The sequence below is a fragment of the Telopea speciosissima genome, chromosome 2 (genome assembly GCF_018873765.1).
Source record: "Telopea speciosissima isolate NSW1024214 ecotype Mountain lineage chromosome 2, Tspe_v1, whole genome shotgun sequence".
NCBI lineage: Eukaryota > Viridiplantae > Streptophyta > Magnoliopsida > Proteales > Proteaceae > Telopea > Telopea speciosissima.
This window is the reverse complement of record NC_057917.1, coordinates 13,366,580-13,381,969: the sequence shown is the minus strand read 5'-3', so window position 1 is coordinate 13,381,969 and position 15,390 is coordinate 13,366,580. Positions and strand designations below refer to the sequence as shown.

General features: G+C 37.1%; 1 protein-coding gene across 2 annotated transcripts; it reads right to left on the bottom strand.

The window, feature by feature from the left end:
- Positions 1-696: 696 nt before the first annotated feature.
- LOC122652746 (vacuolar protein sorting-associated protein 24 homolog 1-like) lies at positions 697-13,908 on the bottom strand. 2 transcript variants are annotated; one of them, XM_043846573.1, is made up of 7 exons: positions 13,893-13,908; positions 13,700-13,857; positions 13,474-13,550; positions 5,382-5,484; positions 1,749-1,870; positions 1,095-1,289; positions 697-965 (listed from the first exon to the last, which is right to left on the bottom strand). In XM_043846573.1, the coding sequence occupies exons 2-7, from the start codon at positions 13,809-13,811 to the stop codon at positions 885-887; spliced, it is 690 nt and encodes a 229-aa protein (XP_043702508.1). In that variant the 5' UTR covers positions 13,812-13,857; positions 13,893-13,908; the 3' UTR covers positions 697-884. The 2 variants fall into 2 exon arrangements, with proteins under 2 accessions (XP_043702508.1, XP_043702509.1); XM_043846574.1 differs by lacking the exon at positions 13,893-13,908 and having other exon boundaries at positions 13,700-13,858.
- Between the last annotated feature and the right edge of the window lie 1,482 nt (positions 13,909-15,390).

Sequence of the window (15,390 nt, the reverse complement as noted above, 5' to 3'; positions counted from 1 at the left end):
TATGGAAGTTGTTATGAATGGTTTCCTGCATCCCAGAGCATTAAAGAAAGTAAACTCGTCCACACATCATAACATTAACTCACCAACCCCAAGGGAAAAGGTTGAGGTGGGAGAAAATTTTGAAACTGTTGGAACAACAAAATTTGAACCATATCAGAACAATCATTCCTCATCCTGCGACCCTTCAGTTTTGCAGTGGTTGTGATCTGTGTGGTCCTGAAGAATGCAATAGGTTGGTTGACTAAAACAACTACCAGATATCCTGCAAGCACAGATCATGAATGCTTTGTTTCCCTTTGCATTATCTTCAATGTCCAAAATAGACCTGCGAGGATGTAAAGTATATCTTCTCTCCTATTGTTAAAAAAGCTTTCATTCCCTTCCCACCACCCAAACCCCCCCCCCCCTCTCCTCCCCAAAGAAAGAGAAAAACCAAAACCTGCCAAGGGCAGTCTTCACATCCTGATTGAGGTTGGAGCAATCAAATTGCCTGCAGCAAGATGTCCTAAACCACATACATCTAGACCTAGGTGGGAACTAGATCATGCATTAGTAATTTAATACCCCTTCAGCAAATGAACTCATGCATTATGAAAGGTTAAGAATACTGGAACTGTTCGCTTCTCAAGAAATCCCAATCTCTAGGTGAGTGAAAACTAGAATGGGTCCCCATGGAAGGAAAATTGAAGCACAAACAGCCAAATAATTACTGGATCTATAATAAATCTGGTTATGACGAGGACATCATTATATATTTTTTTGTTCTTCAGATCGGACTATAACCCAGGCATCAACTTTCTGTGAGAACACGCTGAACCCAATTTCATATGATACACACACATTTTCCAAATTAAAGGAAGAGGAAAAGAGAGGAAATGAACATATTATGACCTAACTTTGGCAAGCCGTGCCCTTATCTCTTCTAATTCTTCCTCATCATCAACACCCTCAGCAATTGCTTCTTCCTGCAAAATTCACACAATTAATTTGTTCTTTTGCAAGTCCCGAGTAATCAGTGTTCTCTTGTAAGTCTCGAGCAATCAGGGAAAAAGTTTACTGAAAAGAAAGTTGCAGTAAAGTTGCATTGTATATACCTCCTGTGCAGCTTTTGCTGTCTGTGCAGGTTGTTTAATTCTCTCCCTCCTGGTTGCTTCTGGGAGCTGTGCTGCAGTTTCACCAGCTATTTCAGTCAAAACCTTATCAACTTCTTCTTCAGTCTCTTCCTCTATATCTTCTGAATCTAAAGCTGTGTCAACAGCATCATTAACCATCTCTTCAATTACACCAGCCTGTAAGCCATACGTAGACCAGCAGTTAGCTCCAAGCACACAATAAATGGTCCAAACAACCAAGATTCATGTACTAGCACTGTACTACATGCCATGAAATGTCACTCCCCTTTCCTCAAATGGGGAATTCTTAACCTATGAGTGATAAGGGCAAATAAAACCCTTAAATAAATGCTAAATGAATTATACCTTTGATCCATATAAGAGGTACAACTGTATGTTATTTGCTGTTGCCAGGATACAGGGCTCAGTGTCACTTGATCCTCTGAGCACTTGCATGGCTAGTCATTCTTTAAATATGAATGGGTTGGGAGATGGGAGGAAGCTAAGGCATTAGTATGCAATATTAAGGATGAAAAAGAACGAATTTGTGGTTAGGATGTAACACTTCTGAATAAACAAAAGGAGGATCGGTGCTGAAGAAACTGAAGCAAATTAAGAGAAGAGAAACAAAATTACCTTGGTCATTTCTTTGCTGAATTCTTGCATTGTAATGGCCATTTCAGGAGCCTTCATGAGGTTATTAACAAGCTTCATGACGTCAGCACTCTTGGATAAATGACCGACTGTCCGAGCGATTGCTACAATTCAACCAAGAAATGTAACATAATCTATCAAGAATTTCACAAGAACACGAAAGAACCCAATTTCAATAGGGTGATAGTACTGCATAGTTAACATAAACAGTTATTTATTCTGGCATAAAATAGGTTAGGTGGGAGAATGTTTTCCAACCTATGCCCACAAAGGAAACTGAGTTCCATTTTTCAAACCCAGAAATTGTTAGCGTCTAAAGAAAATTAAGAATTGAAAACAATATATATATATATATATATAATTTTTTTTTTAATTTTTTTTTTATTGAGAGAGAGAGAATATAATCTGTGCTACTGGTATCTGATGAGTGTCTGGCAGATAATGGTGTAACATGGCACTTGACAAAAAAGAGGTGATTAAGGAGGCAGGTAACAAGTTAAATAGACATGGATACTGCTACTAAGATGAAGGCAGATGCAGATGATCATACAGAGAATGGGGGTAAAGTGGTAGGAGTGTTAGGGTCATCTATAATAGGAAGGCTACCAGTGCTGGAAATCATTTATTCGATTAATGAAGAATCCAAGCAGTAAAATAAGTTTTCAGGAAATATGGAAGGGGAGAGAACAAAAAAATAAGCTAATTAGAAGAAAAATCCAGGTCCCAATGATTCAAAAAACAAAAATGAAGCTACAGGCAGTTTCTGGTACTAGATTTAGTGACTTGATATTTGATAAGCATTATAACTGTATGAACTTCTGGAGATAACGATAGTGTGGATGCGAAGTAAGGTAACTTTTCACAGGTGTGGGTGTAGGCTTGGCAGGACAGCAACCCATTACAGTACCAGTGGTACTATCTGACACATGGCAGATCAGGTGGAGCCCAAATTTAATTCCAAACTGTTGAAAATATAGGGGGAAATGTGCAAAATAAGGAGGGCCATAAGATTGAAATAGGGCCCCAAATTAGACATGGAGCCGTCTTAACCATTCAACGTTTTGAATTTGCTTACTTGGCATGCCACATGGCGAAAATTGGGGTACTAGAACTGCGCTCCACATCTATACTACCAGGCTTGTATCCTTCCCCAACTTCAGTTTTAATTTTGGAAAGGACGATGGATTCTATGTGCTCTTTCTAGCTTGAATGGCCCTACTGACCAGTCTTTGTCAACTCTTGATAGGAGCTTGGACCCTACTAAGACCTGAAAAGGAGGTCATTTGTGCTTGATTCCAAGGCACGAATTCTTATGTGGAATATCAAGAAGGTCCAGGCCCACATCAGAGATCAACTTCTGCTCTTCAAGGAGTAGATTTGGAGTCAAATACCTTAGATACGGTGGTCTTTTTTAAGTGGGTGCTATGGAGTCATGTTTTGCTGGAATAGGTAGTTTTAGCTCTGGTGCAAATACTCCCACTCCCTCCATCCCACAAAAACTATTTTTTTGGAGTTTTTCTGTGTCCCAATTTTTTTTGTCCATACAACATTAAATGGTTCAATATGTTCTAATTTTCCCACACAATCCTTAGCAGTTAGCATGCTTAACGCATTAAAAGAGGGGAGAAAAAGATGCATTAAAAGAGGGAGGAAGAAGAATTCAAAGTAAACAGTGCTAAAACTAATAAACTATCAAGGGTACTGTAGAAAAGAAAGCAAAAAATTATTAAATAATCAACGCAATAACACACTCTCCTTAAAAAATTAGATTTGTCAAACTTCACAATCTATCTGTGGGATGCTGAGAGTATGTGGTATGCAACCCCCCCCCCCCCCAAAAAAAAAAAAAAAAAACCTGCTCTCTCTCTCTCTCTCCTTTGCAACACTCTAGGCACCCTCCATTTCTTCCAGGTTTCACAGAGTTTGGCATCTGAGGTTAAGTAAACAAAATGTTTTCTAGTATGAAGGTTTACAAATTTAAGCAAGAGGCCAGGTTTCCAAAACCTATCAACAAAGCCCATATTTTAATATGAGAAAATCTATATGATTCACCCCAAAATGTCCAGAAAAAACTGTGAATCCATAGGTTCATCGAAAGTTGGGATGCAGTAAGGAAAATGAGGATTGAGTTTATTTGTAGGGTTAAATGGCCAGCCATTTGGTCAGTTTATGGCATGAAACTAAACTCAAGGATGTCCTTTCCAGATGAAATGGGGTTGAACACAAAAAACTTGTTTTGCCATTGCACTTAATTGAAATCATAGCATAACTCACAATCACTCAAGTTAACAAAATCAAAGGCTCCATTAAATCTCACAGTACGGTGGCAGACTGCAGATACATCTGTGTTCCCATAAGGTAGGAATGGTAATGGGATGGGTAAAACCTAAGACCCACCTTGCCTTGTTCCTATTGATTATAATCTGGTACATAACTTATATGGTTATCAGTCCTCTGTCATGCAGCTCTTCCGATGTCTAAACCCAATGTCTCAACTCTCAACCAGTAGTTTCAGCATTTGAGTACTCCACTTCGCAATGCTCTGTGTCTAGGTTGTTGATAGATAAATCCTAGGTTAAGTTAATGGAGACAATAATACAAATAATGGACCAGAAATTAAACAGTCTGAGCTGATGTTTGGTCTCTCACTGTATGTGAAATTGTGAACCATCTTTTTTGGAGTATTCAACGATCACCGTAGTCATGAGAATATGAGATGATCATTTTGATATACATGGTTTTTGCCCTTACTTAACAGCTCGAGCATTTGGGATAAGCGGTTGTACCAGATCACACCAGATGGAGCATCATCCCTATTGCCTCTAAACCAGGTTTTATGTTCTGCCATTTTTTTTTCTCATGAGCCATCCTAATATATTCAATCTTCGGCCTTTGGGCTTCAATTGGATTGGTGTACAGATTTGTCTTGGGTTGGCACACACACACATGCGTACATACACACCAGGGAAAAAAACCAATGAGGGACAGTTACTTTTACATGGTCAGTTTAGTAAGACTTTACTAAATAGCCTTAAAAATCTACCACATGGCAAATTAGATGGGGCTAACTTTTGTGAACAGGTAGACCCCTAGGGCCCTCAGTCACATGTAAGGTTCAACCTAAATGAATTTTTGCTGAGTAACAAAATAGGTCTTTGAAAAATCTTAGATCAAAAAGTCCAAATTAATGTAAAGGTTATTTTTTTTTTCTTGGGAGAGGGTTGGTTTGGGGGCAAAGGATTTTCTGTACATAGAGTTGTGTCAGAATCATTTCTGTTAGAAGGGAAGCTATCCATTTTTTCTTTTAAAGAAACAGATTTACCTTGTCATCTGGCTTTCCAACAAAAGCCATATTGTTTTGTGAAATATGATAAGAACATATGTTATCCTAGTCAGTTCTGGGGTATGTTAGGCTGAATGGAAACTGGTCATTCAATGATGTACTATAGTCAAATGACTCAAATTTGTTAAGGCAAATTGGGGCATTGCAAAAATTATGGGGGGCCCAGTTATAGATGACTCATTTCTATTGGATTTTATAATGAAGATATAAATTTAAATCAACCAAACGTTTGCATGAGTAAATATATGAGTTCCCAACTTAAATTCTCATACCGACACTTTCTCCAAGATGCATTGAGATTGAATTAAGTTGTGCCTTGTTCTCGTGAAGCCGGTTTACAGCTCTTCTTGATCTCACAATCTCCATGGCAAGTGCCTAAACATTGCACATGAAAATGAAGGCAGGGCATGGGAGTTGGGGTTGAGGAAAAAGGCTATTAGAATGAGTAAATCATGCAGTGTATCATAATAATAATTAATTATGCTGTGTTTGACTACGTAGAAATTGGAATAAAATAAAAGAAAAAGAAAACAGAAGGATTTATGAGGACTCTATGCAAATTGCTTGAACATAGGAAATAAAAAAGAAAGAAGTACAGAGTATTTTTATTGCTGTTGTCCAGTGGTACAGATAGGAAATGCAGTTCCTGAACCACAATTCTTACACGTGGCATGCCAATTAGACAAATCCTAACCGTTGAATGGGAAAGAACACCATATTGATCGGTTTTCAAATTCAGGGCCTTATTCAATTGTATGGCCCCACCTTGTATTGTACATTTTCCATGGTGTTTTCAGTAATCCAAAATTGTTCAAAGGTTTGTGCCTTTTCAACATTTTGTGTTGTTTGTTTAGAATCTATGGAAAATCAAAAAGAAAGTAGTACAGAGTATTTTTATTGCTGTTGTCCAGTGGTACAGATAGGAAGTGCAGTTCCTACACCACAATTCTTACACGTGGCATGCCAATTAGACAAATCCTACCCATTGAATGGGAAAGAACATCATATTGATCGGTTTTCAAATTCAGGGCCTTATTCAATTATGTGGCCCCACCTTGTATTGTACATTTTCCATGGTGTTTTCAGTAATCCAGAATTGTTCAACGGTTTGTATCTTTTCAACATTTTGTGCTGTTTGTTTAGATCTATGGAAGAGTAAGACTGAATTCAAGCTTGCACATAGGTAGGGAAGGTGGCTTATCTACCACTAAAATTAGGGCCCCACTTGACCTGCCATGTGACAGCTAGGGCTGCTCGTAGAACTAAGGTGTGATTCCAACGGACCTGCATCGGCTCCTCGTAATAATAATGAAGCCAACCTCACAAATCAGTGAGCCTCACACCCCAATCACATATTAGACAAATTGTACAGGTTTTTTTTTCTTTTTTGGTTGGGTGGGGTTATAAGATGGATATATCATCGTGTTATCTTCCCTTTGTTGAATAACATGATAAAACAGTTGTCAAGGCAGTGGAGGGTTGTCTAAGCGCTTAGGCGACCAAGGCGACCAAGTGTTATTTCTATTTCCCTTCTTTTCTAACATTGTTTAGTATGTTACAATATACTTATATCATCAAAAATCAACATTAAGCCACATCAAGTCATCAACAATCAACATTAAGTCACACCAAGTCATCCAAAATCAATATTAAGCCACATCAAGTCATCAAAAATGAACATAGAACTAGAAGACAACAGAACTGAAGAAGCAAGCAATTGGAAGTTTGAAACATACAATTGGTTTATACAGTTCTTGGAATTGGTCACTGTCATGGTATACCTAGTCTCACATTTGGTTTATATTGTTCTTAGAAAATATGATTTTATCTATAAGTAATTAAATTGCTCTCGATTTAGAGAAATGTTTGTGTCCTCTAAGAAGTTTGATTGGTCAAATGATTTTATTTTTACACGAGACTTTTTGTATTAGGTAGAGCACAAAACCAGCTTTGCAACAAATCCAAAATTGCTTAAATCTGATTTACATTGAAGGAGTTATGTTCCGGTCAAACCTTATTTGGCATGCGCGAATGCTGTCAAAATCGCTCTAAATGAAAATATTTTTTTAAATATCAAAACAAATTAATATTTTACCGCACTTTGGGTTTTAGCAATGTTTTACCATATTAAGATTTATGGAAGTTTTAGATTTGAGAAAAAACTCAGCATTAGAAAGTAGAAAATTTCACCTACTGCCAAAAATTCAGTTTTTGTTCTTGAACTGGGGGGTTGACTTTTTATCCTTTTGGAATTTTATTTTTAACTATTTTTATTGGATTCAAATAAGGGGTATTTGCTTATTTATGAATAATATCTTAAGTAAATGAAATAACCTCTAAGGCGACGGCTGCCTGGACTCCTAGGCGACGCCCTGACAATTATATGATATTATTTTGTTGTTGCTGATCCAAATAAGAAAATAAAAAAAGTACCCACATCATTCAGTGTATATTTTTATCATTCACACTAGAATGGGACAATGTTCTAAACTACCATTTGAGTTTTTTCTTGTAGGGTGGTAGGTATAAATATATAAGTACAGTAGGCTTCATATATTCCCGAGTATAAACATAACTGTCCCATATGATGATGGACTCAAAACTGATGTTTCTAACATAAAAGTGCTGGTCCTTGCCCTTAGCTAGTTGCATACTATAATTTGTGTGCTTCTGTTGGCCTGTGCCATTTCAAAGAAACTCTCCAAACTGTGGTTCCACATGCTATCTATAAATGAAGGGGAACGTAATTTTCATACAACCAAGCCATGAAAACCTTAACACTGGCCAACCATTCTGCAAAACCTACCTGTAGAGAAGTGGCCGTGCTTCTTTTGTGTGAGCATGATTTCTTCCCCCCCCCCCCCTGCCCCCCTAAAGGACTAAAAGGAGATACTTTTTGCTGAACTTGCATATTAGAATGTGAATTCTGTTAGCTGTGGTCCCTCAACTGGACCAAACTGGAGATCAGCAGTAGGGATAGTTGTTCTTTTTCTTGTTACAATCAACGGTGGTATGTTTCTGAAAGACAATAGCAGTCATCATGGAACTAAAACTCGCGAGATCTCAGTTTTCCCAAACTCGAGATGAGATGGCTGCGAGTTAAAAAAGTGCAATATCTCGGTCAAGTCGAGATCTCGACCCGACCAAGATTTCGACCCATTTTACCTTATAAAAGGTACCAGAACTCGCGAGTTCTGTGTCGAGTTCTACTAAGACTGCCATTTTGATATATAGACACCTATCTATGCAAACCTTGGTATACAGACACAGGACAGACACTCTTATTTAAGCCTAATATACTTAAGATATTATTCATAAATAAGCAAATACCCCCTATTTGAATCCAATAAAAATAGTTAAAAAATCAAATTCCAAATTCCAAAAGGAAAAAAAATCAACCCCCCAGTTCAAGAACAAAAACTAGATTTTCGACGGTAGGTGCAATTTTCAACTTTCTAATGCTAGGGTTTTTCTCAAATCTAAAAATTCCATAAATATTAATACGGTAAAACATTGCTAAAAACCAAAAGTACTGTAAAATATTCATTTGCTTTGATGTCCAAAAAAATATTTTCATTCAGGGTGATTTTGACAGCATTCGCGCACACCAAAATAAGTTTGACCGGTACTTAACTCCTTCAATATAAATCAGATTTAAGCAATCTTGGACTTGTTGGAATGCTTTCAAAATACCGCACTTTTGGTTTTTAGCAATGTTTTACCATATTAAGATTTATGGAATTTTTAGATTTGAGAAAACCCCTAGCATTAGAAAGTTGAAAATTGCACCTACCGCCGAAAATCCAGTTTTTGTTCTTGAACTGGGGGTTGACTTTTTTTTTCCTTTTGGAATTTGATTTTTTTAACTATTTTTATTAGATTCAAATAGGGGGGTATTTACTTATTTATGAATAATATCTTAAGTAAATGAAAAACATTTACTTAAATGATATTAGGCATAAATAAGTATTTGTCCTGGTTTCTGACATAAGTAAGTGTCTATCCTGGTTTCCCATTAAGTGAAACTCCTATTTGGACTTTGTTTTTGCAAAATCTGATAGTGTCATTATATTTAAATGGCCTAATATAGGCTAAGTACCAAGTTTTAGACCCAAACTAGGTCTAAAACCCACCGAAACCAGCCTTTGAGATGAAAAAAAAAATGCACCAACTCGACCGAGATCTTGAGTCAACTCGGTTTTTCCCAGGGTCGAAACTTGGTCGAGTTCCGAGTTTTAGTTCTATGGCAGTCATAGGCTCATAGCTTTGATTATTGTTGGAAGGGAATCAAAACGGGACATAAGATGGGTCCATGGAAGCCATTCTATAATGCAGGCTCCTTTAAAATACCAGCAGCAATGGGCCCAAATAGAACAAAAAACTAGATAAAAAGAAAAAGAAAGAGGTAGAGGCTTGATCACCATGAACAAAGCTAGGGATTGACCATTAAACCACTTGGAAGAGAACCATTCCTATAATCCATAGTTATCAAGGCATCGCCTAGGCGTCCAAGCTCCTTGGTTGCCTTGCCGCCTTGCCGCCTTGTTGATGTCAACTTGCTTTTGGAGCCTCTGCAAGACTGCAACACCACGGCCGCCTTGATAACTATGCTTTAATCATGACCAAAACAAAACCATTCTACTTAAAAGTACAATTTATAAGGTTTATATAGATTATAGATATTAACAGACCCCAACATCCTTCACCAAAAAAAAAAACAGACCCCAACATCCTAACCCGTTTTTGACTCTTACTATAATCTCAACTCTAATTACAATTGTAGCAACTCTTGTGAGAGATTCCCTTTCTAAAATAAACAAAGATTAATTTAGGAAATAGACCCTAAAGCAGATTCCTCATCTAATTAGATTTTTACAATAGTAATTGTGTCATGGATTCACTCTATTACAAAGTTGGCCATAGCTTTCCAAATGTAGCTCAGAATCGCAAGTTCTTGGTCTCATGTGATACATAACTTAAGAAGCTACCATAATTATGCGCTAATAGAAGTGATAGAAATAACTAATTTCCAATAATAAATACTGCCAATTGCAGAAAACTGGTCCGTTGGTTTATCAAACCATAGGAATTCTTCACTAGGATGCTCCCACATCACTCTGTCAACCAATCGAGATGCATTCTTTTCTTCGTTGATTTCTTTTGCTCATAATACCATAAACCTCCACGACGACATTGATGTAAATTGGATGTCTAAAACCAGCCGTAGGTGTAGGGATTCTTGCCTACACCAGCATGAGTAGCCATCAAGTGGTGTAGGAGAATCCCTACACCAGCAGCTAAAATCGTGGGTTGAAGTTATTATTTTAATTTGTTATTTTTTAGTCAGTCCTTTAATGAATTGTAATTATAATTGAGATTCCTAGTGCAAGTTTGAATCCTAGTTAATGTAGTCCTAGAATAGGTGATAATCCTACTAGGAGCCAATTGGAATCAAGCTTTGGTCAAGCCTGCTGTTTAGGGCTGATTTGGGGCTGTTTTAAGGCAAAATTAGGGTTTAAGATGGGAATTTGGGAATGGGGTTTATAGGGTTTTAATCTGCAGGTTTAGAGGGTCATTACGGTATAAAAATATCTGGATTTGAACAAGTTTTAATTTCCGACAGAAATTAGGGTTAGGTTTCGGGTTTTGTAAATAAGGTAAACAACTAAAATTATGGTCTAAAGTAGGATTTAGGGGCAGGGGTTAAGGTCGACTGTTAGAGGGGCTAAGGGGAAGATTCGGTTGCAATATGGAAGGTTTCTGATGCCTGAATGTGTCCCAGCAGAAAATTAGGGTTTTTAGGGTTCAATGGAGAAGAGGGATCTTAGGGTTTGGCTGGACAAAATGGTCAGCAGCTAGGGTCGAGTGGAGATGGTGATGAGGGGAAGTTATGGTCCAAATCTGATCAGATTCCAACGGAGGAGCATATCTGAATCAGAGTTTAGAGTCTTCTAGGGTTTATGAAAATAGGACAGAAGAGAAAAGGAATTGATTGGGGGAAGGAAAGGAAACTAAAAACAGAAATTTAAATCTCAACTTACTATAGGATTCCACCGGCAGTAAATTGAGGGATGAAGGATGAAATCTCCTTCGAAGAAAGACCCTCCCAGCCATCACGGCGTAAGAAGTCGCAAGATTCCACCCACCCTTCCACCTTGATAAGCCCACAAGGATGCAAACACTCTTGGAGAGCAAGGAGCAGCAGCAGCAGCAGTCGGCCAGCAGCAGAAAACAGGGTTTTTTTTCAAATTTCAATTGTGAGGGAGCCTCCCACGATCTCTTATATTTATAATAAGGCCATAGGCCAATTCCTACTACAAATTAAATACCTCTCCTTCACAAAAACGTGGAAGGGAGAGGTGTAAGTCTAATTAATTACTTAAAACAGTATAATGACTTAACTACCCCTACTAACTTAAAAATAAAAGAATCTAACTTAGAACAATTAACTTAAGTGAAGATTCCATACTAGCCAATAGGATATAAGAACCTATTAGTCAATAGGAACATTTCACTTAAATTAGACCCATTGAACCAATTGGATGCAACCAAATCTAAACCGGTTCAATCTAAAAACATAAAAATAACTAAGTATTGGGCTAATCCCGTATGCAACCTAAGTACCCATAGTTTAGGCTCATTAAAGTGGCCTATTACATAAAAAACCCTTGGGAACAAAGGCCCAACATGGATATAACCCAACCCTAGGCCTATTTCTAAAGAAATAAGCCCTATTTGGTGATCATTCTGCATCACCTAGTTAGTATTCCTAGTTCAGTTCTGAGTCATAGTTAGAGTTTGATTTCTGTTCAGCCATAAGGCTATATATATGTAAGAGCTCTTGAGAGCCTCCCTCAATTTAATGAATAAGAATTTTTGCTTGCAAATTGTCACTGTCCTGAGATAGGCTGTGAGAGTGAGATACACAGGCTGAGATAGCCTTCACTGCCTCTCTCTCCATAAATCTGCATTCAAGTGTTCAAGTTATTTCAATTCTGCCCTAGCCGATAGCTTGAAGATTCCATTTAACTATTAGGATTTCTGCTATTAGACTCAAGATCAATTCAATCAACAAGTACCACACCCCAACCCCAAACCCTTCTTCGAATTCTCAAACCCAACCCTAACATTCCCCCACACCCAAACTTCATTCCCCATACCCTAAATCCTGTCCAGACCAATCCACTCATCAAAATCCCATCTTTCTAGATTCGATCTTTCCCTCTCACCACAAGGGAAACTCGATTCTGGTTCCAGCCCTAGGTGACCACTTTAAACCCTAGATTCTCCTTCATTCCACTTTTCCAAAACCCAGAAACCCAAACCCTAATTTAATATTCATCTTTGTTTACATACTCAACCTCCATAAAACATCTCAGGACCTTCATTGGAAGACTTCCCTTCACCATCTTTAACCTAACCCTACCATCAAACCCTAGATCCCATCTAACCCTAACCCTAATTTCAGAATTTCATCTATTTTGGCCTAGCTGATTCCTCCAACCCTTAGCAGATCTTGGTTATTGGTTCTAGTTGGTATCCTAGCCATTTAGAATTACATTAGACATGCTCTGGCTCTAAAATTTAACTAGTAGGAAGATTCAATCAAGAGCCATTGTCAAGTCAATTCCACTGTGAGAGGACATGAGAAGATGGTAGTTGTATCCCCAAGCAATGGATGGCCCATCCTTCACTGAATATGGTTTGCACTTTGCAACCATCAGTAGATTTGTAGCTGGCTCTTACTTACAAGGGATTGAACCCCTCAAATTTTCATCAGTTAGGAACAAGAGATCATATGTAAGTCATTTACTTCTACTATCAAATGATCCTCACATCCAAAAATCCATTTCTAGTACTTGTTTTTTTATTCTTTAAGTGTGTGATCCTAAATGTAACTAGATTTACCGATATCTTATCTCCTCCTTAATCAGTCAATTACCCATAAGTTAAATTTAAAAAATAATGGATTTGTAGCTGGGTCTTACTTACAAGGGATTGAACCCCTCAAATTTTCATCAGTTAGGAACAAGAGATCATATGTAAGTCATTTACTTCTACTATCAAAATCCCATTTGATCCTCACATCCAAAAATCCATTTTTAGTACTTGTTTTTTTATTCTTTGGGTCTACAACTTGAAGTGTGTGATCCTAAATGTAACTAGATTTACCGATATCTGATCTCCTACTTAATCAGTCAATTACCCATGAGTTAAATTTAAAAAATAATAGTAATGTTGTAGAGTAAGAAAAAAAAAATGGAAGGTATTTCATGAATATATAATGAACTAAAAACTGTTTCAGTAAATAAAAATTTCATCAGCATTTAGTTAAAATTCACCGTTGCATTATTCTTATTCTACCTTTGCTGAGACCATGTCGTTTCTCTTGGCAGCTTCCCTAATCGCTTTCTGTACACTCTTCTCTTCTCTCTGCACATCTAGAGAAGGGGAGGAAAAAAGGAAAAAAGGGCCAGTCAGTTACAAACTGAAGAGAATAAAAAAAAAAAACCAAATCACAATGATGGGTAGAGAAATGGATTAAGGAAAGAGAATGAAGGGAGAGAATAGGGTATGATCAGAAAGTCACCTCGGATTTGGCGTTCGATGTTGCGGCACTCTTGCCTGAGTCGTCTCTGCCAATCTCTCAATTGCTGCTGCGGATTTGGTTTCGGTAAAAGAAGATTCTTCACTTTATCCATCTCGTATTACAATCGGACTACAAAAGAAGAAGATGAAGATGATGATACAAACGAACTACAAAAGAAGACGATGAAGATGGTGATGCAATTTGTGACGATGATCCAATTCCGATGAGATCGCTTAGGACCACAGCTACTACAGAAGACCTGTAAAAAGAATTAAAGGTCAAAAAGTTGAATTGAAGACACGCTACACAATACATCAAGGAGACATTCCCCTCTCCTTTCTTTTGTGTTGGAAAATGCTGAAGAGTTTAATATAGACAGCTACGATAACAATGGGACCCATTCACGTACGGATGTGATTGTGGGATCTGACGTACTCGCAAACTTTCGTTTTGGGGATAGTGTTCCAAAACACAGACTAGAAATATGGAAGTGGATCACTGCATTAGTACTGGTATGATCGTATGTCAAATGAAATATTTAAAAATCCATCCTATTGGGAAATCTTCGGTTCAAGTCTACTCATTGGTCATTTTCCCTCTCTCCCCCAATAGAATGGGTACCTATTTAAAAAAAGACAAGAGAATATTAACAGGTCGTGTAGCACTTGCAGAGTTGCATTAGCACAAGGACCAATAAGAGTGCCGGCAAAAGCAATTTAAGTGAATGTGATTTTTTAGTTCACTGACAGTTGAGCGGTAATTTTGCATAGTCATGCGTCTAAGTGCAGGAACCACGCGATTGGTTAGCATTCTTTTTCCCCTAGAAAAAATATAGAAATATGGATGGACTCAATAGAACTTGTAAAGTGGCTACTTCAACCCAACTCCAAACCATGGTCATGGAAACTTTTCTCTCTTCTTTTTTATATTCATGATCTTTTAAAACAATTTTGATTTTGTATGAATTAAAAGATAAAGATATAAAAATTAGCGAAAAGAGAAAGATGCCAAGGGTATTTTAGACTATTCATTTAGTTTTTATTAATCTTATGAGGATTTGGTAAATCTATTCAACTTAGTAATTGATGATTGTAAAACATAATTTATTTCTACCAAGTTTGTAAATCTTTTTCTAATCAAGTAGATCTAGACAATTTTCCCTTCTATATTTTCATCTTGGGTTTCTTTGGCATTTTCTGTGTTGGAGCGTGACCCCTGCACGTGTATTGGCATCATGCATATTCCATTAAGTGAAACTGATAACAAGTATTAACCAATTAGACTAATAACTATCGGTTTTCTAGAAACTGAATCTTTATTGGTTTAGTTTCAACCTGACCCGATAAATGTAAAACCCCATAAAATTAATTGAACCAACCGTTTGATACCCTTTTATGCTTGACCAAGATATTGCATGTTGGGTCTAAGCCATAATTCTATTTCAGAAATAACTCTGTGTATTTATGTTAATGGATCAAATTTATGAACAAAAAAGCACGTTTGAAAATGCACAAAATTTTTATTTTTGGTTAGAAAAGAAAAAAAAAAAACACATTTTTTATGTGCAATAATTTATGTTTTTGAAACTCCTATAAAATTTCAAATTTGTTATTAGATACTCAAAAAATTGGTGGAGTTGGTGGTGGTGGTTGAAATTGCATTGGAGGTGGTGTTTTAGTTTGAACATAAAA

Excerpts from the sequence above, each read along its gene's own strand:
- LOC122652746 (XM_043846573.1), bottom strand. The coding sequence starts at position 13,811 with ATGGATAAAGTGAAGAATCTTCTTTTACCGAAACCAAATCCGCAGCAG. Across the intron at positions 13,551-13,699 it reads CATCGAACGCCAAATCCGAG|ATGTGCAGAGAGAAGAGAAG; the intron begins GTGACTTTCTGA and ends CCCCTTCTCTAG. Across the intron at positions 1,290-1,748 it reads TCAGCAAAGAAATGACCAAG|GCTGGTGTAATTGAAGAGAT; the intron begins GTAATTTTGTTT and ends TATGGCTTACAG.